Source organism: Sporothrix brasiliensis, assembly GCF_000820605.1.
Source record: "Sporothrix brasiliensis 5110 chromosome Unknown Cont19, whole genome shotgun sequence".
NCBI classification, from domain to species: Eukaryota; Fungi; Ascomycota; class Sordariomycetes; order Ophiostomatales; family Ophiostomataceae; genus Sporothrix; species Sporothrix brasiliensis.
This window is the reverse complement of record NW_024467138.1, coordinates 1,607,038-1,630,438: the sequence shown is the minus strand read 5'-3', so window position 1 is coordinate 1,630,438 and position 23,401 is coordinate 1,607,038. Positions and strand designations below refer to the sequence as shown.

The window sequence follows — 23,401 nt, the reverse complement described above, 5'->3', positions numbered from 1 at the left end:
AGTCATAATACAGCTTGGCCGACAAAGGGGTCGGCTCTGACACGCCAAGTATGGGTGGGCAAAAACGATCTTGGCGTAGGATGCGTTTAAATTGGGACCAAGCCTTACGTTTGTTTTGTTGAAAAAGAAGACTGCCTGAATGTCCGGGATTTATCCAGCGTCGAAAAAAAAAGATAAGGAGGTATTGCAGTGCGTCTGTCTTCATTGGCTTTTTTTCGAGACTTCTCACGACGATGGTGCGCCGTTGAGGCAGAGAGCCCTCTTGTCCCCTGGCTCTAACTTTGCGCCGCAACAGTGGCGCCAAGGCCAATTAAACCCGGTGAAAATTAAGATCGCTCTGTGGTAACCACCAAAAAGACTCCGTGCACCGTACACAACAGATGAATAAATAAGTTTGCAAGCTAGCATGTGTATGAAGTTAAAAGTCCAAAAGGTCAACAGGTCCAGTTCCAAACGCGCAAATCTTGTTTTCACACAAAAAGGTATCTCCCAGAAAATGAAAACGGCCAAACAATCGTAACCAAAACAAACGTTCATGTCAGAGGAGGTCACCAGCGAACTCAAACTCTTCAAAAACAATCATGTCATCCAAACTATGCAAAATGAAACAAAAAACAGCAACCAAAAAGGAAATTTCGCTGATTTTAGGCCTGCTTCTCGTCGCCCTTTGTAGTCGTGGCATTGTTGTGGCCCGAGGCCGAAGGGGTCGGGTGGTGGACGGCGGCAATGACGACCTCCGGCTCGGGCATGTCCGCAGGGATGTGGCTCTCGTTCACATCGTCAATCTCCTCGGGCAGGATCAGGTTGAGCAGCATGCAGACGAGGGCGGTGACGGCAAATCCAGTCTCCAGGACGAGGACGATGGCGTCGAGGAAGGAGGTGAGCGACTTGTTGCCGCCGGAGTAAGTGAAGACGTTGGAGAACCAGGTGGGCACGAGGGTGGCGCCGTAGCCCAGCGCCAGGCCGGTGGTCAGAACGAAGCGGTTGCGGCGGTTGAAGGGCACGCCGCGGGTGATGATGGCGATACCGGAGACGGCGACGGAGCAGAACAAAAAGGTCGTCATGCCGCCAATGACGGAGCTGGGAATGGCGACGAGGGCGGCGGCAAACTTGGAGAAGACGCCCATGATGACGAGGAACGCGCAGCAGCAGTAGCCGGCCTTGCGGTTGGCGCAGCGCGTCAGAGCAATGACGCCGTTGTTCTGGGCAAACGTGGTGACGGGGGTAATGGTCATGAGCGCGGCCAGCACGCCGTTCAGGCCATCCGCCAAGACGCCGCCCTGGATGCGGCTCTCGTAGATGGGGCCAGACACCTCGATGCGCGAGACGTCACACGACGCCGTCACGTCGCCAATGGCCTCGCAGGCGCAGATGATGTAGACGGCGAGCATGGGCAGGACGAGCGGGGCGTAGAGCTGCAGCTTGAAGGTGTGGACCCACACAAACGAGGCGACGGGGGCCGCGTCGACGCCGGAGCGGTCAAAGTAGCCGCAGGCGGCGGCGATGATGCAGCCGACAAGCAGGCCCCAGACGACCGAGGTGGACTTCATGATGGGCGAGCCGAAGCGCTCGCACAGAATGATGCTGACAAAGACAGAGAAGCCGAGGCCGATATACTCGGCGCTGCCCCAGGGCAAGGCGTGGGGGGCGGTGATGTCGGGGCACAGCTTGTAAAAGTCGATGGGGTCGGCGGCGCTGCAGAGACCCGAGCCGCCAGCCCAGCCCTGGAAGGCCGACTGAATCAGAGAGATGCCGATGAGCATGACGGTGGGGCCGGTGACGATGGGTGGGAAGATGCGCAGCATGGTCTTGGAGGGAATGAAAGAAATGAGGATCTCGATAAGGGCGGTGATGGCAGCCGTGCCGAGGAGGGCGCCGTAGCCATCGGGGCAGGGCAACGGGGTGCCGTCCTCGGCAGACGGGCAGAAGCCGTTGGCGTACATCTGCTTGAAGGCGCCCTCGGCGACGGGGATGATGGCAAAGGAGATGCCGACGACCGAGATCAAGCCGGTGCCGATGTAGTAGGGCGTGCCGCGGACCTTGAAGCGGGTGATTTGGACGAGCGACAGAATGCCGGACACAATGAGGGCGGTCGAGACGAGGTACTGCTGCTGCTCGGCGACCAAGTTGCCGCCGGCGGCACCGGCCATGATGATAGGCGGCGTGATGACACCAGCCAGCATGGCCAAGGAGTGCTGCAGGCCAAGCAGGACGGCGAGCACAACGGGCATTCTGTCGTGGAGGCCGAAGAAGGGCGAGGCCATTTTGGACCTCTTCATAAAGGGCAGGTTGGGCCGGAAGAGAAATGCATAGTCGTAGTCGCCGAGCAGGCCATCGCGTGTGAAGAGGGTGTGCTTGGCGGTGCGGGCGGCACTGCTGATCTTTGCGCCGACACCGCGGCGGCCCTCGGTCGGCGCGATTTGGGACGGGCCCTGATCTTCATCCATTGTGAAGTTTGTTGGGTGAAATTGGTGATGTGTGATGGAGAAAGAAGGATGAGGACGGGAAAGGAAAGAGGAGAAGAGAAGAGGAAGAGGAAAGGGAAGGAGAAGAAGAGGATCTGAAAAGGAAAGAGAAGACGAGAAGAAGAACCGGAAAGAGACGAAGAGGGACGTGCGAGAACGAGTCGAAAGTAGGAACGACCGAGGAATGACCCGATTAGGAAAGCGAGGATATCAGGGTGTAAATGTGTGAACGTGGCGCTCGATTCAGGGCCGACGGATGCGGGGAAGGAGCGATGCTTGTTAATGAGAGAGACGATCGTCGTGCCTTCCGGTTTCCGCCTTTCGTCAAGAGGCGGCGGCCAGGAGCGTGTTTTATATGTGCGACGCAAGACGACAATGGCAATCCGGGATGCAACGGATTGAATTGAGCTGGGACTCTAGATGGTGCTCGGTCTCGTCGCGAGGTCCTCCAGATTTTATGATCTGCCAAGCGTCAATGGGCCAAGGTTTTTCATTCTCACAAGCATGTGTCATTATCACCAGCAAACCAAAGCACAAGAAAGGAAAGAAGCTAAAGGCTTGGACTTGCGGGGCGACTGCCCTGGGGCCGGAGGGCAGTCGGGTCGCACTTGCCACACACATAACGGAAGGAACGGGCGGTCTCCACTTCTCTATCAGAAAGAATGGGGCCTACAGAGTCAAAACGGACTCAAAACAATTACACATACAAACGACTGAGCAAAACGCTAGCACAAGAGCAAACGACAGGACAACAAGAAGATGGTGATGGGGTGCAGCCTCGCGCTGGAGGAGGTGAGCGGATTGCACAAGCACGGCCCCGGACAGAATGCATTGAAACCGGGTGCCGGCTTCTCCTTCTGAGAACGGAGTATTTTCGACTTTGCTGTCGACTGTTTTGCAGTCCATCAGATTGTTCACCCGTCACGTGTCCTCGTTGTATAAGTGACCTCGAATCATCTCTCGCAAAAGTATTGTCATGGCTTGGTCGTCGTTGTTCTTTCCCGCACGGCGTGGTGGCCAAGTTTGTTTACCGTCTAGCCTTGGCATACAGTTGATGATCGCCGTCTCTGGCGGAAAACGCGCCATATTACCTGCTATGTGGTACGGAAGTCGGCCATGTCGTTCATTCAGCGTCGTGTGGCTGTCTGCAGAGGGACTAGACGCGGCATGATTTTCTGGGAGACTCTAAATATAAGCTGAAGCCCCAGCATGCTGTCTAGGACCAATGTCAACAAAGTCGGGGTCTACGACATACTCCGCAGGTGAGCTGGAGCGCTGGGTTCCCCGTCTCAGTCGCTTTCGTTTTCTGTTTTGGTGTGTGTGGGTACGGCCAGGGCTACTAGCCTCTTTTCGTTTTGATTTATATTCTTGACTCGATACGATCGAGTAATGTGATGAACACTACAACGTCCCGATTAAAGAGAGACGGAAACATGGAGAGCGGTAGCAAAATCGTCCACGTTGGCGGATACCCACGCAACAAAGTGTGAAGCCTTCGAGACATGGGCACTACGACGACAAGAAATTCACGCTGCGTGTGCACAGAAGAAATAACTTTGTGTATTTGTCTTGCAGCCGTCTCGCCCCGACAAGGTTTGACAACAAAGTGGGCAACCGAAAGTCCAGGACGAGGGATATCATGCTCGTTGCCAATAACAAATAATTATGTTGAAAATGCCATCTATGTTATGGTCTTCTTTCCTCTAAAACACACAGTGACGACACGCTTTAGGTGAACTCTAATGCAGAATCTCAAAACGCCGAGACTACAAGCATGGAGACCATTGCGGTCAGATACCACTGATAAGAACAGGACCACAAGTCGCTCCATGCTGAACTGGGACAACGCCCACCCACAAAAAAGGGTCGAGATAAGATACATTGATTAAAAATTCTATCTTTGCATCGACTCCGTTCGTCGGGTATGGTCCCCCGCCGTTGGAAGAGAGAGGGTGGAGCTGTCTGGTTGGACTCTCATTCCCCATAGATAAGGCTAAGCAAGCGACATCCGGGCGCCACCATTGGCAAAAGGGGCGTTTGGAGCTCTGTTCAGTGCCATGTGTTAGTGCACTTTTCAATGTCTCCTCTTCACGTTCGCTCTCCTGGTCTCCGTCTTAATCCACACGATAAGCCATAAGGCGGGCTTGCGGGTGCCGGCTAACATTGGAGATTATCAACCCGTTTTGTCTTTCAGCTACGCCTGGAGATGCACCTCGCCGTTATGTACATTGTCTCGTCCATTCTCGACCTTTCCTTCATATCATCGTCTTCACCTCCATAGCTCTGAAAGCTGTCCCTGCCACCCATCACCCCTGTTGTCTCCTCTCAAAAGAATTGATCACCGCCTCAGCCTGCCGCGCACGTTCCTTCGACGCAGAGAAGCAGACAAAATAGCTGTCGGGGACCGGCCGCTTGCGCGACTCGAATAACGGCATTGGCCGCCTCCGCCCCTTTCCCCTCAGCAGCGGTTCTCTAGCTGCGTGGGATCTGCGGAGGGGAGAGGGGTTTGTGTTGGCACGAAAAACATGGTGTGGTGCCGAATGCATAAGTAGTCCTTTCCAGGCGCGCGGGGTTAGGTAGGTTTCGTCTATTGTCGTCTCACGGCGTAATACGCTGCAGTACGGCGCAGTGTTCATGCTTTTCTATCTGCGGCACTCGCGGCGAGAAGCACCGGAACGAAAATTGCGCGTGGTCGCGTGCCGGACTGATGGCTTTGGTCAAGTCCTAGATGAAGCTCTTCCCTCGATGTAGTGGACGTAAAACTAGGACGAATAAAGGATGCAAAGGTAGAGTCATTCCAATTCTTTCAAATTTTGTTGTTTCCATCTTATTCTGCAAAGCATCGAATACTGCCCCTATTATGTGCGACCAGAGTTGGCACCTGCGTGACTTGTGTTGAAGGGGGGAATACATTCCACATGTAAGACATGCATAGCCCGTCTCCAGCCGCTCGGGGTATCTATAAAAATACTATGTCTTTACAACTACTGGCAGATATTCGCGATTGGAAGAAGTTTGTGAGTCGTATTAGCGAAGCATGGACAATGGAAATGCTGACCAAGAAGAAAAACATCATCGTCAGCCTCTGACGTCGCGTGATCCCCCGTCTGTAAGAGGATACCAACCGGGGGAGGGGTGGTAAGAGCTGTTTTATCATTTGCAATTTCATGTTTGCCATCTCTATTCTCACTTGAGCCTACCGATGGTAAAGTAAGATGTTTGCGAGTCATGATATATGATCATATTTTGTCTTTTATCTTTGATCTACGAGTATTGGCCACGATAGAAGGAGTGCAACCATGAGGTACTAGTGTAGAGTTTATGTAGAAGCTGGGCCACCGCATCAGATCCGCAACGGTGTCCAACACAGCATCCTCAGTAAATTCATCATAATCGTCATAATGTCTCGATTGTTGGCTCATAATTTGATCCCGTGTATTCTCCGGTACGGAATATTTTGAGATGCAACACCATGATTTCATATAGGTCGAACTTTGTTATATGGGGCGATTTTGGCTTCAAGTAAACTTGCTTAGACAAATGTTTGCCAGGATCAAACATGTGTTGATACTGCATGGCTGTACGACGTATTTATATTTGCTGATCCCACTAAAGACGCTTAGATCAATAGCCGAGGCATGTTAGAAGTAAAGAGTCTAGTTGATAACCTTAAAGCAGTTGCACAGTTGCATCGAGCGGGACGAATGAGTACTCCTACCCCGTATTTGCCGTCGTACCTTTTAAACGTGATCCTCGTCGGTGTTCGCTGCCCGTTAATTACTGTTGAACCTTTTGTCGTTGGCCGTTATAATATGCACCTTTGGTAGCTCAGCTTCGGCAAACGCTGTGAATACCGGAGCTTGTCAGCAACGTTGGGAGGCATTTTCAGGCGAAACAAAACGGGTCCAGCTGTGGAATATCCCGAATTTCCTTGCCAGCCATCCACAGGGTAGGTGCCCCCTCCAAGGTAGATACACTGCCTGTTACACCATTTGACAAAGTGAGTCTTCATGGCTCCCCTTCCTCCCTTGAGTGATACCCAGTGTCACTAACGCAGCATTCCCAAGCTGTGCGAAGCTATCTGCGAGGAGACAAGCAGGACAGAAAGTTACGAGAAAGATGCAAATATAAAATGGGAGCGAGCGAATCATCTTTCTTAAACTCTAGATAGCTCAAGCAAGCGTAATTCAAAACTGCTCGACATCCTCCCAGGCGACATGGCCCTTCATCCTTGGCAAGGGGCAATCAGCTTAGAGGCGGCCGTGGCCTGCTTAGGAAATCAATTTAATGTTCGTACTCTCATTTCTTCCCTTATTTAATCATGAACTTTTGTGATTATACTCAATCTACATTGCCTACTATATTATTTTGCTCAACTTTCATATCCGACATTCATAAAAAGGTGGCACAAATGTTTTCTTGCGTTTCATACATTCCCATCAGGCTGTTTGACACCTACTGCCAATGCACCGTCCTCATATCCGCAGATCTGGGCGGTGGCACTGATCTTGACACTGCTATCTGTCTTTGCAATTAATTTACACATGCCCGCCTGCACACGCCCGCCACACAATGCCCACGTTTCTTGCATTATGGTGTGGCGTTTCGTTAAGCATCATGGGTGGAAATTGGTTGGGTTGGGTTTTGTGATGAAAATTGGTGTGATGACGTCAGGCTGCAACGTGGGTTCCACCAGGGTTACTACTGGGTTTTCATGCAGGCGGTCATGCATGTGGTCAGGCAGACAAGATGAAGGAAGACAGGCCCTGAGGCCGCCCTAGATCTCGATTTGCGTGTTGATCACCGTTTCTTACGAAAAGTCGCCAGTCGTCCTCATTTAACAGGATACTAACAACGAAAGATGGGCATCGCGAACCTCACAGCCAGAAGTCAATTCTCACCGCCGGCCCTCAAATTGACAGCAGCCCCTGCAGGACACCGCAAGGCAAGTAAGAGAGACTCAGAGACTGGCTACGATTTGCTTTTCATTGGATGCGATGAGAACAGAGTGAAACGGCCGGTAGGCAGGGGAAGGCCCGCAAGTTGTAGGAACCAAAGAAATCAAAATACCGACCAACGAGACAACGTAAGACGTCAATACTTAGTCTTTGCTCTGTACATTCAACTAAGACTCTAAGCCGTTGATCAGTTGGCCAGCGGCAGTTCAGCCCGCCCTCTATAACGACAACTCTGTCGACCGCCAAAAAGCAGGATTGGGCCGTGTCGTGACTTTACGATGGGGGCCACTCTATTTTGGCGGCCAGAGGCGCACAGACCACGTCCACATGCAGAATTAAGCTGCATATAACCCACGTCATCGGCAGTGGACGACCCACGACGTCAACCAAACCTGCAAAACAGGAGTGTGACGAAATGAAGGCCTTGTTTGCGGTGAAAATCACAGAGAGTGACGTGAGGGACGTTCGTCGCAGCGAACAATTTAAGTAGATTGGGTGTCGCTCCCTTTTCTGTGTCTGATTTTGTTCACTCCCAACTCCAGTCGCCTCAACAGTCTGCAACTTAACCAGATTTCTTTGTCTTTCTGTCTACACAACTCCGCACAACTCAACACTCAACACACACTCAACACCGACAAAATGGCTTACGGTTTCGTTGGCATCGTCCACATCGCGGCCATTGTCTTTGGCGTCATCGAGCTCGGCCTCACCGCGTACCTCGTTTCCTTCTTTGACCATGACGGCTACTCCACCTCGCCCTCCATCCTCAACTTTATGCTCTTCAACGCCATCTGGTCCATTCTCGTCCTGCTCTACGTCGGCGTCACCCCGCTCTACTTCACCCGCGTCTTCCACCGCCTCGCCTCGCTCGCCCTCGAATGGATCACCATGATCTTCTGGTTCGCCGGCAGCATTGCCCTGGCCGTCGACGTCGGGGGGCCTGTGAACTGCGGCGGCAACCACTACTGCGGCTCCCTCGAGGCCGCAATTGCCTTTGGCTTCTTTCTGTGGGCGCTGTTCGGCGTCCTGGTCGTCGTGGACACCATCGAGTCGCTGCGCTCGCGCGGCCACACCGTCAAGACGGGCGGCATCGCAGCACGCGTTTAAATGCATAAATGCATAAATGGACGGCGACCTACGCACAAGCAAAATTGACTGACGACATTTACAAAACACCGATGACGGACGGCGGTAGACAGGAAGCCGATTGTTGGACGATGGGAACGAATACTATGATGGCAAACTACTTTTCAGAATACCCTGTTTAATTTATGAATTTGTTGATTTCTTTGGATTTGCTTGAGCTGTCTGTTTCTTGTTTGCTGCGTTGCTTCACTCCTTGTCCGTCATTCTCTCCTCTCTTTGCGTCTGCTTAAAGAGCATGTCATGTTTTTAAATTCTTCGATACCCGACGTTCCTTTTTGACTATCCTTGCCCACCCTTATTACCTTTACCATTAACACCTAGAACCTTGGACGCCTTAATATGCAGTCAATACACACGTATTCCACCCGTTGAAACCCATGCTCTCACCGTGATGTCCGCGCCATAACGTCCACAATCGAGCGGTACGTGCACTCAACAAACGTCACCAGCTGTCGCCCGCTCGCAACCAGCTTGTCCACGCCCTCAGTCACCCGATCGAGCGCCGGAAACGATCCGTTCTACAGCTCGTCGCGAGTCACGCCGCTGTTGCTGTTGCCGTTGCGCTTCTTGCTCTTCTTGTCATTACCCTTACGCGCGTGCGCGTCTTGCGGACTCCCACCGACGTCGACATCCCACCCGCCGTTGCGCACCTTGTTCCACGCTCGAGATGTCGCCGCAAACCGGTCGAACTGGGGCCCATCCTCGCCCAGCCCCCACGCAAACACCCCGCCGAGCTGCCGCGATTGCAGCACCTGTGGAAACTTGTGCTGCACAATCGTGTCGGCCGTGTCAAACGACCACCACAGGTCCTCCTCGTCGTCCCAGTACCCGAACCCGCCACCGCCTGCTTCCGTGTAGTGCCCATGCGCCCGCGCCCGCGAGAACGAGTCTTTGACGTCTTCCGGCACCTTGTCGTGCCATGAGAACGCACCCGCGCGACCCAAATCGGCCCCCGTGTCCGGGTCCTCCATCAACAACGTGGGGCACCCGACCGCGCTGCCTGTCTTGTGTACCTGCTCCACGCACGCCGCATGCTCCGTGCGGTAGTACTTGACATAGTATGCCAGCCCCAGGTTGATCTGCGACGCGTCGCACCCGGCCGCCACGTACGCGTCTACGGCCGCCAGGCTGTCTGCCACACCCGAATGGTGCTTCACCACCGTGTCGCGCCGGTTCATCAGGTCGTATGTCATGACGTTCAAGAAGTCGACGCTCGCCAGAATGTCGGGGACCGTGTCGGCCGTAAACGCCAGCATGTCGTCCGGCTTGCCAGGGACAGCCGCCGTCAGCAACTTGTCCGGGCCCAGGGCCGCCCGTATCGCGCCGAGCAGGAGCGGGTATGCGCCAATCTCCCACGCTTTTTCGTCGTTGGGCACCTGCCGGTAGTCTTCGCCGTTGCCGCCGGGGTACTCCCAGTCCACGTCCACGCCGTCGGCGCCCGTCGCTGCTACCATGGCCGCCACATTGCGCGCGAACCGCCGCCGGCCCGATGCTGTGCGTGCCGCCTGTGCGAACCCGGCCGTGTCGCCCCAGCCGCCAATGGCCACGAGCACTTTCGTGGTCGGGCTGACCAGACGGCGGGTGGCGTCGACCGTTGTAAAGAGCGGCCACTCCACTGGTCGGTCCGGGTCGCTGTCGTCGTCGTCGCGGTTGAACAGGCCCGACGGCATAAACGCCAGCGCCACGTGCGTGATGGACTGCTGCTCGGCCAAGTGCACCGGCATGTTTGGATGCTGCCTATGTTTGGGTCAGCTATGCCACCAAGCCCACAAAGGGCAAAAGACAAAAAAAAAAAAAAAAAACGAGCAGCCAACACGCACCCCGTCAGGTACATCACGTTGCGCAGCTCCGGCACCCCCTTGCCCGATCCCACGCGTGCCAGCAATGCCAGAACCTGGAAAACGGCAAAGAAACTGAGAAACATGATGGTGCCGCGCGAGAAAGTAGATGGCCGATGCGATGCTTCTTCTTGGATGCTGTGGCGAGTGTGGGCAGCTGATTCGACAGCCACGTCAATAAAAGGGTCGTCGAGACGTCCCGGTTCTGTTTGCATCAGTCGATCAGTCACCGTATCCTCCCAGGTCACCTTGGGCTCTCCGTGCCGCGTAATTTGTTCCATTGTGCTCTGTAGACGCGCGTCTAGTAGGTTAACGTGAAAGTGAAAGCGACGGCGTCCGATGTTTTGGAGGCTGGCTCCACCGACACTCCATCGGACACATTGGATGGAAGGAACGACTCTGGGGTTGGAGATGGCGTGTTGGAGTTGAAGGGCAGTGGGTGGTGTCTCACCTTGTCGGGAAGGCGCGAACAGCAGCAAACCAAGTTCCTGCCCTGTTGTCCTAGATGCGCGCCACTATGGGGACGCCGCGGTTCAACAGGGAAGGCGCGCGTCAGCCAGCGCCTGCCGTATGTAGAGCGTCGTTCTCAGACCGTTTCTAATCACAACTATGTCATACCAGCCATACAAACCAATCGTCCCAAAGGTAATTGTACTACTTATGTATGTCGTACTGTATTACACCGTAACGGGACAGGCGATCCCCGCACCGTCTGTTGGCGCTTGTCGTGGCCGTAGCTTGTTGTACCTGAAAATACAGCTCACTCATCGTGGCTGCCCAGTTCGACAGCGTTAGCGAATAAGTGGGTCACATGCTCTCCATTGGCAAATGAAATTTCTGCGGCTCTCCACGCCCAAAGCTCTTGCCTTGTTGTTGCTCTTGCCAGTTCCTCTTATTTCTTTTTCTTTTTGTTCTTCTCCTTTCTTCTTCTTTTCCCTGTCACCATATTGTCCTCTCGACCCTCGAGTCCTCCAACCTCGCCTCAATAATATATCCTCGACACTACCCGCCCCCAACATGCTCGAAAACCTTTGCATGCTGCCGCTGTCGGCAGATGTGTTCGCGCAAGTGCTGCACCCGACCGAGCCACTCTTGACCGTCGGCCTCTCCAACGGCCGCGTCGAGTGCTACCGGCTGCCCGACGCAGGTGCGGGCAACAATGGCCAGAAGGCCGGCGTGATCAAGCCGCTGTGGACGACCAAGCGCCACAAGGGCAGCTGCCGCAGCCTGGCGTGCAGCGTCGACGGCAAGTGGGTGTACTCGGCGGGCGCCGACGCCGTCGTCAAGCACTTTGATCCGCTCACCGGCAAGGTCGTGTCCAAGTTTGCCATTCCCCCACGCCACGACGGCGGTCTCGACCCGCCTGCCATTATGCACATCCTGTCGCCGCAGACGCTGCTGCTGGGCACCGACGACGGGTGCCTGTACATTTACGATTTGAAGGTGGACGGCTCTGTGGCGCCGAAGCCCAGCCGCACACACAAGCCGCACGACGACTACGTGACCTCGATCACGCCCCTGCCGCCCTCGGCCGAGAGCACCTCGGGGTACCCCAAGCAGTGGGTCAGCACTGGCGCCGGCACGCTGGCCGTGACGGACCTGCGCGCAGGCATTGTCGCGCGGTCCGAGGACCAGGACACGGAGCTGCTCTGCTCGACCATGATCCCGCGGGGGCTGGGTCCCAAGAACCTGCGCGGCAACCCTGTTGTGGCCGTGGGCACGGGCGACGGCGTGCTGACGCTGTGGGACAAGGGTGCGTGGGACGACCAGCAGGAGCGGTTCTACGTGGCCGGCGGACGCAAGCAAAAGGACGGTGAGAGCCTGGACGCCGTGGTGCGGGTGCCCGACAGCGTGCCGTGGAGCAACGGGCAGACGGTTGTGGTGGGCGCGGGCGACGGCACGGTGAGCATAGTGGACCTGCGGAGCCGCGAGGTGCGGCAGGTGCTGATGCACGACGAGGTGGAGGGCGTGACGGCTGTGGGGTTTGACAGCCTGGGCCGGCTGGTCACGTCGGGCGGGCACACCGTGGGCATCTGGCAGGAGAACAAGGACGCCAACGGCGGTGGGGTTGGTGGTGGAAGCGACGATGATGACGATGAGGACGACGAAAAAGACGGCGACGAGGCGGACGGTAGCGATGCCGAGGACAAGCCCAAGAACAACAAAAAGCGCGCAGCCGACAGCGACAGCAACAGCGACGACGACGATGATTCGGACAGCGACGATTCGGATCGTGAGCCGACGAAGCGTCGCAAGAAGAAGAACAAGAAGGGCCGTAAGGCCAAGCCACAGGCAAAGCGTGCCTCATTCCCCGGCCTGGATTGAGTACGCGGCTAGTACGATGGGGATGAGTACGCGAGCGGGAACAAGCACGATCAAGAGCACGAGGGTCATAAAATGCATTGTATACAAGGTCTATGCATGTATATGCAGGAGACGGACAATGCCACTCCAATACCAAAACGACATGATACCCAACAATTTCTCCTCACAAACGCCTCGTCTACAACGGCTTCCGGGCCGTTGTGCGCCAGAACCAAAAGTCTGCCTTGGCCGTCTTCGCATCCAGCGCTGCCTTGACGGCAGCCGACTTGCGCACGGCGTCCTCCTTGGTCTGGACATCCTCGAAGCCGCCCGTGTGCACCATGCCCTGCATGTACGACGCAGCAATGGTGTGCAGCGACGTCATTGTTGTGCCAAACAGCGTCGGGTGGTCCCAGAAGTCAGACGCCTTGAACACGTCCTGGCGGGCGTCCTCAAAGTTCTCGGACGTCAGCAGCGTGTCCAGCCCGATGGGGTACGTAGCGCTGCCGCCTTGGTGGCTGCGTGCCTTGTAGAAACGCAGCATCTGCCTCATCGCGTCGGCCAGCTCCGAGTCTTCCGGAAACCCGGCAAAGTGCTCGACGTCAATCTCCTCCCACACCAGGTAGCCGCCAGGCCGCAACAGCGTGCGCAGGTTGGCGGCGAGGGGCTGCCAGTCGGACGATTTGAGACCAAGCACCAGCAGGCGCACGTGCACGAGGTCGTACTTGTCCTGGAGCTCAGCGGCAAAGGGCTCGGTAGCGTTCGCCTCGAGCAGCTGCACATTGGGCGGGCGGGACGCGGCCGGACGGAACTTGGACGTGTTGAAGTCGAATCCGTCGAGGCGAGCCGTTGGTGGCAGTGAGCTGGCCAGGTCCACGAGCCAGACACCGGTTCCGGTGCCGATGTCAGCAACTGACACGGGAGGCCGGCCAGTAAAGGCAGGGTCATCTGCGCGGGCCGTGACCAGGCCCTGCAAGTAGGCGTCGACCTCGGGTGCGACGACGGTGTTGCCCGACATGGGGACAAACACGTTGTGGTGGTTCCACTCGAGGCGCTCGATCTCGGCGGAGAGCTCGCTGTGGTTCAGCGGATAGAGCGACATGGCGGCTGATTTGAAGGGCGACGGCAGGGAAGGCTGTGCAGGCGCCGATGGCGGCGGGCGTGGTGTATTTTCTGGAGGAGAGTGTGAATATGTGAGGGCCATGCGGCACAAACTTGCTTTCGAGTCCATCCACGTCCACAGACACAGCACGCAAGCACGCACCTTTAATAGCAGTCGCCATGATTGCTGGATTGTCAAGCACCGTGTGCTCTCCTTCTTCTAAACCGAGAGGTTGATGTTCCCCGGCGGAAGTGCCGCCTCGCGTTGGTCGACGACGATTGTCACCGGGGATTCACGCACTCAGAGGTAGTGCTGATCTTGGCTCGATCCGGGGTGGATATTGAGGAAACAGGCGACTCGATGAGTCGATGTGAGATCCAGTGTGAGATCGAGTATGCGACTAGGGCGGTGTCTATGGAAACAAAGGGCAAACCCAGTCAACGAGGAGAAGTGGAAGTTGGAAAAGGCCCGTATCGGCAGTGGGACACTTGGTGATGTAGTTTGAAATGGAAGGATTCTGAGGGACAGAAACCCATTGAGCCAAGAAATACGAGCAGAAAACGAAGCAAAGGCAAAACGGAAGAAAACTGGAGACGACGAGCACATTGCATGTTCCCACGCCCTTACGGACTTCTCCTATGTCGGACTACCCTTGCCATCCTCTTCCTGTCTTGACCTTACATTCTCCGCTTCGCCCACACCGTCCCTCTTTTTCACGAAAAGCGTTGCCCGAACGAGAAACAAAGCTGTGACCCCAACACCAGTCGGCCGCGTCTCCGCTCCTGGTGATCCAACTAGGAGTAGCTTGTAATGCTTGTGCATATACCGTCACATTATTGCGTTTGTCTGCTAAGAGATGCAACAGGGAACCGCCTGGGGACAAAAGCAGTCGTCAGAACGTCAGACAATGGAATTGTCTGTAAATTGTCTGTTCCCGGCCGAATCCGCGGGCCACCGGCACTAGGCTGCGAAGGGACAGCTGCAGGGTGGGACGGAAACAGAGGCAGATCTCAAGCAAACAGATGTCATCAGTGCTGCTTGTAGTCAGAAACATTTTGTATGGCGCATTTCTTACGTTGATTCCATACGATCTCCATATATACCGTGGTGAACGGAGAATACAAAGTCTCGACAACTGAAATCAACTCGCCGATCAATGTGGTAATTTACCGTTGCATTTTCCGCTCCCAAGATGACATTATGTGCGTCCGCGCCCTTTTCTATCTGGTTCTCTGGTTCGTGGAGGGGGAGGGGCAGGCGAAGGACCCAATACTACATCAAACTGAGCATGTGAACGAAGAGCTGGAACAAGACAAAAAAAGATAGGAAGTAAGGACAAGAGGTTGCATTTTTGTTTCTGATTTTTACGTACATCTCATTCGACACCGCCCGTCGTTTCCGGTGTCTCTTTTACCTGGTTTGAAGACGCAGAATCCTTCCGTTCATCCTCCTCCTTGGTCGGCTCTTGTCTTTCGTGCTCCTCTGGCATCATCCCGTCCCTCGAAATAATATGTTATATCCTCGCATTTTCAACATTTGAGTCCATGTTTCCCGGGACCTACGGTGAACATATTCACGAGAAAATTCTGTCCAACAGACCGGTCACACAGGGCCCCTGTCCAGTCCGCCTTCCAGCATACCATGTGTCTCCAACAACAGAGACACAGAGACACAGGGACACAAAGAGACAATGCGAGCAAGGCTTGGAGCCCCAAGAAGTTGCCACGGCCGTGGGCATGGAAAGGCGGGAACAATGGCGGAAGTTCCGCTATAGGCCGCATCAATATAGCGTCACTTTGAACCAACCCTGGCAAGGCCCAACCCCCCATTTTGTGGAATCCAGATGACAGATGACTTGCTGTTCTGCCCCCAGTTTCCTTTGATCATCGAGGAAACGAAAAAACCGAAGCAAAACGCGGAGGAAACAAAATGTGATCCGAACGCGGAGTGTTATTTTTGAATACTGACGTCCAACTTCTGTGATGCAACTGCCATCCCACCGTCGACATTATGCCGTATCATGTCTTCACCGTTTTGTATTACTCGCGATAATCATTCCATAAAAGAACAACGCATGTTGTCTCTCCTCTTGGCCGCATCACTCTTCGCAGCCCGGCCGACACAGGCCACACAGAGTCAACAACCGCATCACCGACTTGCGCTGACTGCCACTGCGGCTTGATGGGGATTCGTCAGCACCCCCTTCCTTGCTCTTGGTCGCACTGCTCTCCTCTACAACTTTGGCTTCCTTGAGCGTCTGGGTTCCCGTTTTGCTCTTGCCGCCTGTTTCCAGGTCAAAGTCCTCGACCAGTTTGGCCCATGACGCCGCACCTCACCACGCCATTTCTGCCGGCACGCTCGCGTCTGTGCCGCTTGTCCGCCGATTGAAGAGTTCGAAGCTCAGCCACCCGCGATAGCCGAGGTCGCCCAGAATGGCGGCCAGCACTTGGTCGACGGGCAGGTATCCGCTGCGGTCGTCTTCGCCATAAAACAACCGGTGCTGCCGCGACCACGTCATGCGCGCCGGCGAATCTGCGTCGTAGAGCGGATGGCCCGGCACGAGCGGCGCAGCCAGCCGGGCGCCGTCGGCGATCTGCACGAGAAACACACGGTCGACGCTGACGGTGGCGGCGAGCTCTTTCATGGACTCTGACAACCGTAGCGGACCGTCGGGCTGCACACCGCCGGAAACAGCCGGGTCTGCGTAGACGCGCGCGGCAATGTTGAACGTGTCGAGGCACAGCCCAAAGTTGGGCCGGTCGACCTGCTGGGCGACCTCCCAGCTGGCCTGCCACGTGTCAATGTGCGTGCCCCATGCCAGAGCCTCATAGCAGAGCCGCACCGGTGGCGTAGCGGCGGCGGCAATCTCGGCGGCCTCGCGCAGGTCCTGCACAATAAACTTGAATTCGCCCGTCACCTGGCCGGCCGGCAAAAAGTTGGACGGAATGAGAATCAGGTCCGTCCGCAGAATCCCGGCAAGGCGGCACCAAAGACGCAGCTGCGCCAGCCGATGGGCACGCGCGTCTCGGCTGACAAGTCCTTCAAAGTGGCGAAAGGGCTGCAGGCAGATGACCGCCAGGCGGCGCTCGGCGCACAGGGCCCGCACGAGGGCTGCCGCACGCACCAGTTGGCTGTCGGTCGGCGCCGTCGTAGGAGCCGCCATGAGAATCGTGGTCGGGATATCGGTCGAGTCAGCTGTCGTAAACGACGACGGAGGTACCAGAGGCAGAGTCTGGGCGATGTACTCCAGGTCATCGTAGAACAGCTCAATGCCCTGGTAGCCGTGTTGTGACGCCTGGTCCAGCCGCTGCTCCAGCGAGTGGCCTGCATAGCTTTGGCCCAGCGACAAGGTGCTGATGGACAGACGGCAAGGCATCTTGGACGAGGGGAGCTCTTGTCTGGTACCCATATTGTTTTGTGGCTCTGGGAGAGGGGATAGGTTAGTCTGAGCTACTCGGTGACCAAGGTAGTGAGAGCACCTCATGAGACTATTAGGAGCAGGTGTGGAACGGAAAAGAAAATCAGCATCAAAGAAGAGAGCATCTCTGAATATATACCAATGTCGACCAACGATGCAAAGCACCATCGATGTCAACGGAACACACTGTCGACGAGAGTGGGCCTACCTCTTTGGACAGCAATATCGTCAGGGTAACTCGTCGCGGACGGTGAAAGATAACTTGCTTTGTGGCACAGCGTGGAGTTGACGTTGTGGTCAGGACCCGATGCTTCTGTTCCCTTCTTTTAGCCGGTCTGTTACCCCTTTTTTGCCTCGCCCACGTTCCCGTGACGTTCATGCTGCATCGTTCCTGCCTTGCAGGTATGTTGTGCCTGTCCTTCCGTCTATCAGCATGTAACACGTCCCATCTTGGATGGCTACATGAGGAAGGCGCGACGGCGCACCGACATGGCGTGCAGCGTTAGGCAAGAGCAGCCGAAGGTACTAGAATAATATGTAGATGCTCATTATTATTATTTTTTTTAAAAAAAAACTCATGAAAAGAGACGGGGAAAAGTACAGATGTTAGACTATTCAACCGTCGATTCGTTATTGAAACATTACCTTCCTGCAAGCAACGCGGTTGTTTGCACTTGGAGCAGGAAAGATGGGTCAAAACTTCTGTAAGAAGTACGTCAAACTACGCTCTGATCTTGAGCTGAATAATTATCATGGCGAGTGAAATTTGGACACAACGTGTCGAATACAACAAGCAGAAATATATGGACAAAAAGAAAACAGTATGACGATGTTGCACAAAGTATCACCCACGAAAGAAATTCAAATTGCCAAGTCACCAAGCGAAGTATCTAAAAATATCAAAGACAGGAGAATCTATCCTGATATTCGTCATAGAATAAATGATACGACGACTAGATCTACCCGTAAAAACAATACTGTGAAAATTCTTCATTGCAACGCATTCCGTCCGTCCTTCGGCCGTTTTTGTGTAATGCATCCTATGGTACACAATCATAGACGTGTGTAAAATCTACCAGCAGTCACTGTACCACAGGCTACTTGCATATTTTGACAGGCCATTAACAGTCGCGAATCCTGTGAACGCTTTGTTTACCAGGCGTTCGTCTCAAAATGTATCTCAATTGTTGGCATGTCTGACAAAGAGGTCGCCCATAAAGCGGCACTGCCTGCTGTAGTTACCAGCATAGTGACCCACTGTAATTTCTGCCGTACCTTCCGTTGTGTCTGCCTCCAAGTCTGCCTCCAAGTCTGCCTCCATGCGTTTCTGCCGCATGTCGTTCGTTCCTGCCGTGTTGTGCGACCAGCCCATTTCCACTTCCGAAACAACTAAAACTTGAAAGTATTGGGCTGCCCCTCGGGTTGCACCTTCTGCGGCACCGCGCCAGGAACGCCAAATTTAGCATGTTTCTTGCCATATTTTGCGCTTGAATGGCATCCGTCCGTGGATGGTACTTTCCCAATGCGCCGACGATAAACGGTACACAGCAACGTACGCCTTCCTCTTTTGTCTCCTGCCGATCTTATCGGTCCCGCTCGTGTAGTTTGTCTTTTGTTGGGCCGCCGTCGATTTGTCCCTTTTTCCCCTTTTCACGTCCCCGTCTTCGGCCTCCTTTATTGCTCCCTCTTGTGATACAACCTCTGCCTGTACAACGACGGCCCGATCGGAGCTGTCTTTGGCGGTGTGCCACAGACCCTTCACAATTCAACAACCTCGACCCCTCTTGGTCACGACATCGACTCACCCACCATCTCCAACAAACTCTGGAGCCCAACTTTTCATACACTTCCACCACTTCACGGAACACAGCATCACGACGAACGGTCAGACGCTCATCGTCGTCCAGTAAGACGCACAGATATTTGTCTCTCACGACATCGCGGCCTCTGATAAGCCCATAGCACGACACAGGGCCTCGGCGTGCGGCAGCACTTTGAACGGACACACGGCATCTGCCACCCGCTTGTCATACTCTCATTTTTCTATTTTCTGTCTCTTGTTCCTCAATCATGTCTGCCGCCACATCCGTGGGGTCCGCGCCCTCTGTACCGCTTGTCCTGGCCCGACCATCACCTGCCAATATCCCGCCGCTCAAGTCCCTTACGATCCAACAGGTTCTGGATGGCCTTTCCGCCGCCACGTTTACGACAGAGCAGCTCGTCCAGGCCCATCTGAACCAGATTGCTCGTTTCGACAGCGAACTGCACGCCGTGCTGCAGATCAACCCCAATGCACTCAACATTGCGCGAGACCTCGACGCGGAACTGGCTGGCCTGGATGGCCCAGCGCGCGAGAAAAAGATGCGCCCTCTCCATGGCGTCCCATTGCTCGTCAAGGACAATGTCGCCACTGCGGAGCCGGCACTCGAAGCCACAGCCGGGTCGCTGGCCCTCCTGGGAGCCAAGCCCGTGCGCGAAAACAGGGCCGTCACTCGTCTGCGCGATGCGGGGTGCGTGCTGCTGGGCACGACCAACTGCTCTGAGTGGGCCAACTTCCGGTCTCGACCGTCGGACAGCGGCTGGAGTGCCCGCGGTGGGCAGACGTACGGCGCGTACCATGCCAGACAGGATCCCTCTGGGAGCAGCAGCGGCTCTGCCGTGGCCGTCGACATGGGGTACTGCGTGCTAGCCGTGGGCACAGAGACGTCCGGCAGCATTATCAGCCCGGCCACGCAAAACAACATTGTTGGCCTGAAGCCAACAACGGGTCTGGTGTCGCGCGACGCCGTCGTTCCTATCTCGCCGCAGCAGGATACGCTGGGCCCGATGACGCGGACCTTGGCTGACGCAGCACTGATGCTGGATGTGATGATGGGCCGCGACGAGCATGATCCCAAGACGGCCGAGATTCCCGAGGCACGGCTGCAGTCACCACTTCATCCAAAACTTACTGCCGTTGAAGAAGACGCGCCACTCTCTCTCCGAATCGGAATTCCGCGTGATGCACTCCAGGGCATCAAGTCTGCGATCCTCGAGGCGTTCGAAACCCGCGTGGTCGCTCCGTTGCGGGCCCGAGAGGGTGTCACAATCGTCGACTGTACAATGCCGGGCCTCCTCCGCTTCAAGAACTTGTCGCTCGTGGAGAAGACCAACTACATGGCAGGCGAGTTTCATGATGCGCTGCCGGCATACTTGGCCGCACTGACGGCCAACCCGCATCATATTGATGGCGTAAAGGCACTGTGCGCATTCATTAAGTCGACGCCGGAGGAGGAATATGGCGAGAATGAGGAGACAGACGAAAAGAGAGACGACTCGGCAGGTGACACTACAGAAGAGGAGCCAGAAAATATCGTCGAGGAGGCTGTCCACGACGTCGGCCCTCCTCGCCGCAATATTGAGCGTCTTGAGCAGACCCAGGCCGTCACTCGCGACTCCGCGGCATTTGAAGCTGCCAAGACCAATGCGGCCTATTTCGCTGGTCCGGGCGGCATTCAGGGTGCACTGGATGGCATCAAAGGTGGGCCCGATCGGCCCCATGGTTTCAACACCCACGAACCTGTTGACATTTTGCTGCTCCCTACCAACGCCAGTGCCGTCAACTATTTTGCTGCTTGCGAGGGCCACCCGCAAATTACCTTGCCACTCGGATACCGCGACTCCCCGAAAGTTCAGCGCAATGACACAGGGCGGCTCGTTGCGACGGGGCCCAATGTACCTTACGGTGTTTCAGCGATCGCCCGAAAGTACGATGAGGCGTCCTTGATGAGAGTATGCTCCATTATTGAGAAGCAGACGAGGACACGAGAGCACGCCGAGGAGAGACGGTTGGCTCATTTACGTGGTTAGTCGTGCAAATAGAGCATTTGCGACGAAGAGATCTATCCAAAGAATATCCATTTGCTGTTATTTCTAAGAGACAGAAAAAAAAGAAAGAAAAAAAGAAAAAAAAAGAAAGAAGTCAAAAACCCTGCAGAAAAACGCCGAAACAAAGACGCCCGTCAACGCGATATCCCCAGTCATCATAGGAAACGGAACAAGTACAGAGCTCTCGGGAGGCATAAGTCGTCAAACCACGCAAAGAGGCACAAGACGCGAGACGCAGTACTAGTACAGAACACGGCAGACCCTGCCCTAACTCTCCAACCAAACGCCATAACCCGCTTCACACCGAGCCGCCACGATTCGTTCAACAACTCGTTTAGGTGTGGCCGACCAGACCAGGCTGGGGCGCATTGTCGGGGTTGGTGTTGGTGCCCGCGAAGCCCAGGGCCGTGTTCCAGGCATCGGCCGTCGACTGGTCCTTGGTGCCCAGCGCCGAAATCTGCGCCACGGCCGCCTTGGCCGCATCCTTGGCCGCCTGGTTCGCGTTGCACACGTTGGTCAGCTGGTCCGAGATGCGCTTCGTGATGATGTTGGGGTTCAGTGCCTCCTCCTGGCCCTTGTTGACGAGAGGATCGATGGCCTGGAAGGTGAACTCGGTGGCCTTGCGGCCGTCGAGACCAGCCTCGAACTTGATTGTGGGCACGCACAGGCCGAAGTCGAGGCCGGCAATGGTCGACTGCTGCACGCCGTTGACAACGGGACCAGCAGCGCCCGTGGACGAAGCAGCACCTGCGGCGCCGACGGAGGCAACCGAGGAAGCCGAGGCAGCAACGACGGACGTCACCAGGGTAGTGGCAGCGGCCGAGGCAGTGGCGGTCGAGGCCGCAGTGACCAACGCGGCGGTGACTGACACGGCAGCGGCGCCCGTCGAGCCATCGACAGCCTGCGTCGAAAAGTTGGCGAAGCCATTAGCGGCAACGACATCGGCGACACTGAGACCGCCGGCGGCAAAGGGGTTGAGCAGCGACGAGGCTGAATTGGCGTTCTCAATGTCGCTGCCGACAACGGCCGGGTCGATCAGCGGGACAATGCCGCGCAGGACCTCGGTGACCGGGAGCGTCACGTCGGAGCACAGCGAAGGGATCGACACGGCGAAAGGGTTGAAGTTCTTCTCGGCGGCCACGAGTGCGGCGGCGGCGGAAACCACATCGGCCGTGCTGCCCAGGGTAGTGATGATGGTGTCGGCCAGGGTGAGCTTGGCGCAAGCGTTGGCACCCGCAAGCAACACGCCCGGCACCTGGCCTGAGAGCGTGCCGGCATCACCGGGCTTGCCGCGGTTGGTAAGGGCGGCGATGGCGGCGACAGGGCGCGATTCCTCGCCGAAGCGGGCCTCGGCGGCAGCCACGAGGGCCGCCACAAACAATGTCTGGTAGTGCATTTTGAATAAAACTAAACGAGAAGCGTAAAAGAATGAAGAGACCGGCTCGCGGTGGGAAGAGTGTAAAGTACAGACAAAAAGTTGAAAAGAACGACTAAAGAAGAGAAGGAAACTAGTTCGCAGAACTATGGTAAAGACTGAAGTGAAAGAGAAGTTGTTGCTGAGGAAGACGAGGTACAAAACAAAAAAGACGAGCAGACATGATGGCCGGGTAAATGACCTTTATATACAGTACTGGTTTTCTCACGAACGCCATGGTGGACGAGGCAGTTGACGCTGGCGGCAAAGAGAAACCCAAAAGGGAAACGACAGGATGGGTCACGACAATGAAAGACAGGGGCCGTTTTCGCAAGTACAGCCGAATTACCGACAGCCCCGTGGGATGACGATCATACGATTGACTTTGGACTGTTTTTTGTGTTGTTTTTGACGAATGCCAGCAGCCTGGACTAGCGTCAGGGATATCGCTGGCGGGCTTCGCTTGGGATGAAAAAGAAAGAGAAAACGGGGCGTGTGTCAAGGAGGGGATGGTTTTGGGTTTTGGATTTTTTGACATCGGAAGACCGGCGGAAGAGCATGGCAAAGGGGGGCAGAAATGCATGTTGCGTCTTTGCCATCCCGATTCGGTTCAGTGCGACCCAAAGAGGCACAATGAGGCTCTCTGAGCGCGGCCCAGCCCAGGGGGTGTGAGGCTAAAACACGGCCCAGACTGCCTGTACCAACAACCCGGAAAGCGCAGACATCAAGGCTGCGCGATCTGGACCACTGAGACAGCCGAATGCAGAGTGCAGAGTGCAATTACGGCTCATCAGAAAACGGGGAGGCGTGTCCTGCCGTGTCGGACGGCTTACTGTGACGTGATTTTGGAATATGTAGGCGAGGACAGTACAGTGGCTGCGATGTTGTA

The 23,401-nt window shown here is 55.5% G+C and overlaps 7 protein-coding genes across 7 annotated transcripts; 3 read left to right on the top strand and 4 right to left on the bottom strand.

Annotated features, from left to right (window-relative positions):
• Positions 1-644: 644 nt before the first annotated feature.
• Positions 645-2,447, bottom strand: SPBR_00422 (nucleobase:cation symporter-2, NCS2 family; the record flags this gene model as incomplete). Its single annotated transcript, XM_040758741.1, has 1 exon — positions 645-2,447. One exon carries the CDS (start codon positions 2,445-2,447, stop codon positions 645-647), a length of 1,803 nt encoding a protein of 600 aa, XP_040618255.1.
• A 5,615-nt stretch (positions 2,448-8,062) lies between these two features.
• On the top strand, positions 8,063-8,530 carry SPBR_01095 (uncharacterized protein; the record flags this gene model as incomplete). The annotated part of the gene is made up of 1 exon (XM_040759413.1): positions 8,063-8,530. The coding sequence occupies one exon, from the start codon at positions 8,063-8,065 to the stop codon at positions 8,528-8,530; it is 468 nt and encodes a 155-aa protein (XP_040618254.1).
• Positions 8,531-9,087: 557 nt separating this feature from the next.
• On the bottom strand, positions 9,088-10,688 carry SPBR_00507 (uncharacterized protein; the record flags this gene model as incomplete). The annotated part of the gene is made up of 2 exons (XM_040758826.1): positions 9,088-10,306; positions 10,390-10,688. 2 exons carry the CDS (start codon positions 10,686-10,688, stop codon positions 9,088-9,090), a joined length of 1,518 nt encoding a protein of 505 aa, XP_040618253.1.
• A 736-nt stretch (positions 10,689-11,424) lies between these two features.
• Positions 11,425-12,732, top strand: SPBR_00658 (WD repeat protein; the record flags this gene model as incomplete). The annotated part of the gene is made up of 1 exon (XM_040758977.1): positions 11,425-12,732. One exon carries the CDS (start codon positions 11,425-11,427, stop codon positions 12,730-12,732), a length of 1,308 nt encoding a protein of 435 aa, XP_040618252.1.
• A 178-nt stretch (positions 12,733-12,910) lies between these two features.
• Positions 12,911-13,994, bottom strand: SPBR_00787 (uncharacterized protein; the record flags this gene model as incomplete). The annotated part of the gene is made up of 2 exons (XM_040759106.1): positions 12,911-13,884; positions 13,976-13,994. 2 exons carry the CDS (start codon positions 13,992-13,994, stop codon positions 12,911-12,913), a joined length of 993 nt encoding a protein of 330 aa, XP_040618251.1.
• Positions 13,995-16,145: 2,151 nt separating this feature from the next.
• SPBR_00816 (4-hydroxyphenylpyruvate dioxygenase) lies at positions 16,146-17,189 on the bottom strand (the record flags this gene model as incomplete). Its single annotated transcript, XM_040759135.1, has 1 exon — positions 16,146-17,189. One exon carries the CDS (start codon positions 17,187-17,189, stop codon positions 16,146-16,148), a length of 1,044 nt encoding a protein of 347 aa, XP_040618250.1.
• Positions 17,190-19,301: 2,112 nt separating this feature from the next.
• SPBR_00127 (uncharacterized protein) lies at positions 19,302-22,489 on the top strand (the record flags this gene model as incomplete). Its single annotated transcript, XM_040758447.1, has 2 exons — positions 19,302-21,002; positions 21,437-22,489. 2 exons carry the CDS (start codon positions 19,302-19,304, stop codon positions 22,487-22,489), a joined length of 2,754 nt encoding a protein of 917 aa, XP_040618249.1.
• Positions 22,490-23,401: the final 912 nt, after the last annotated feature.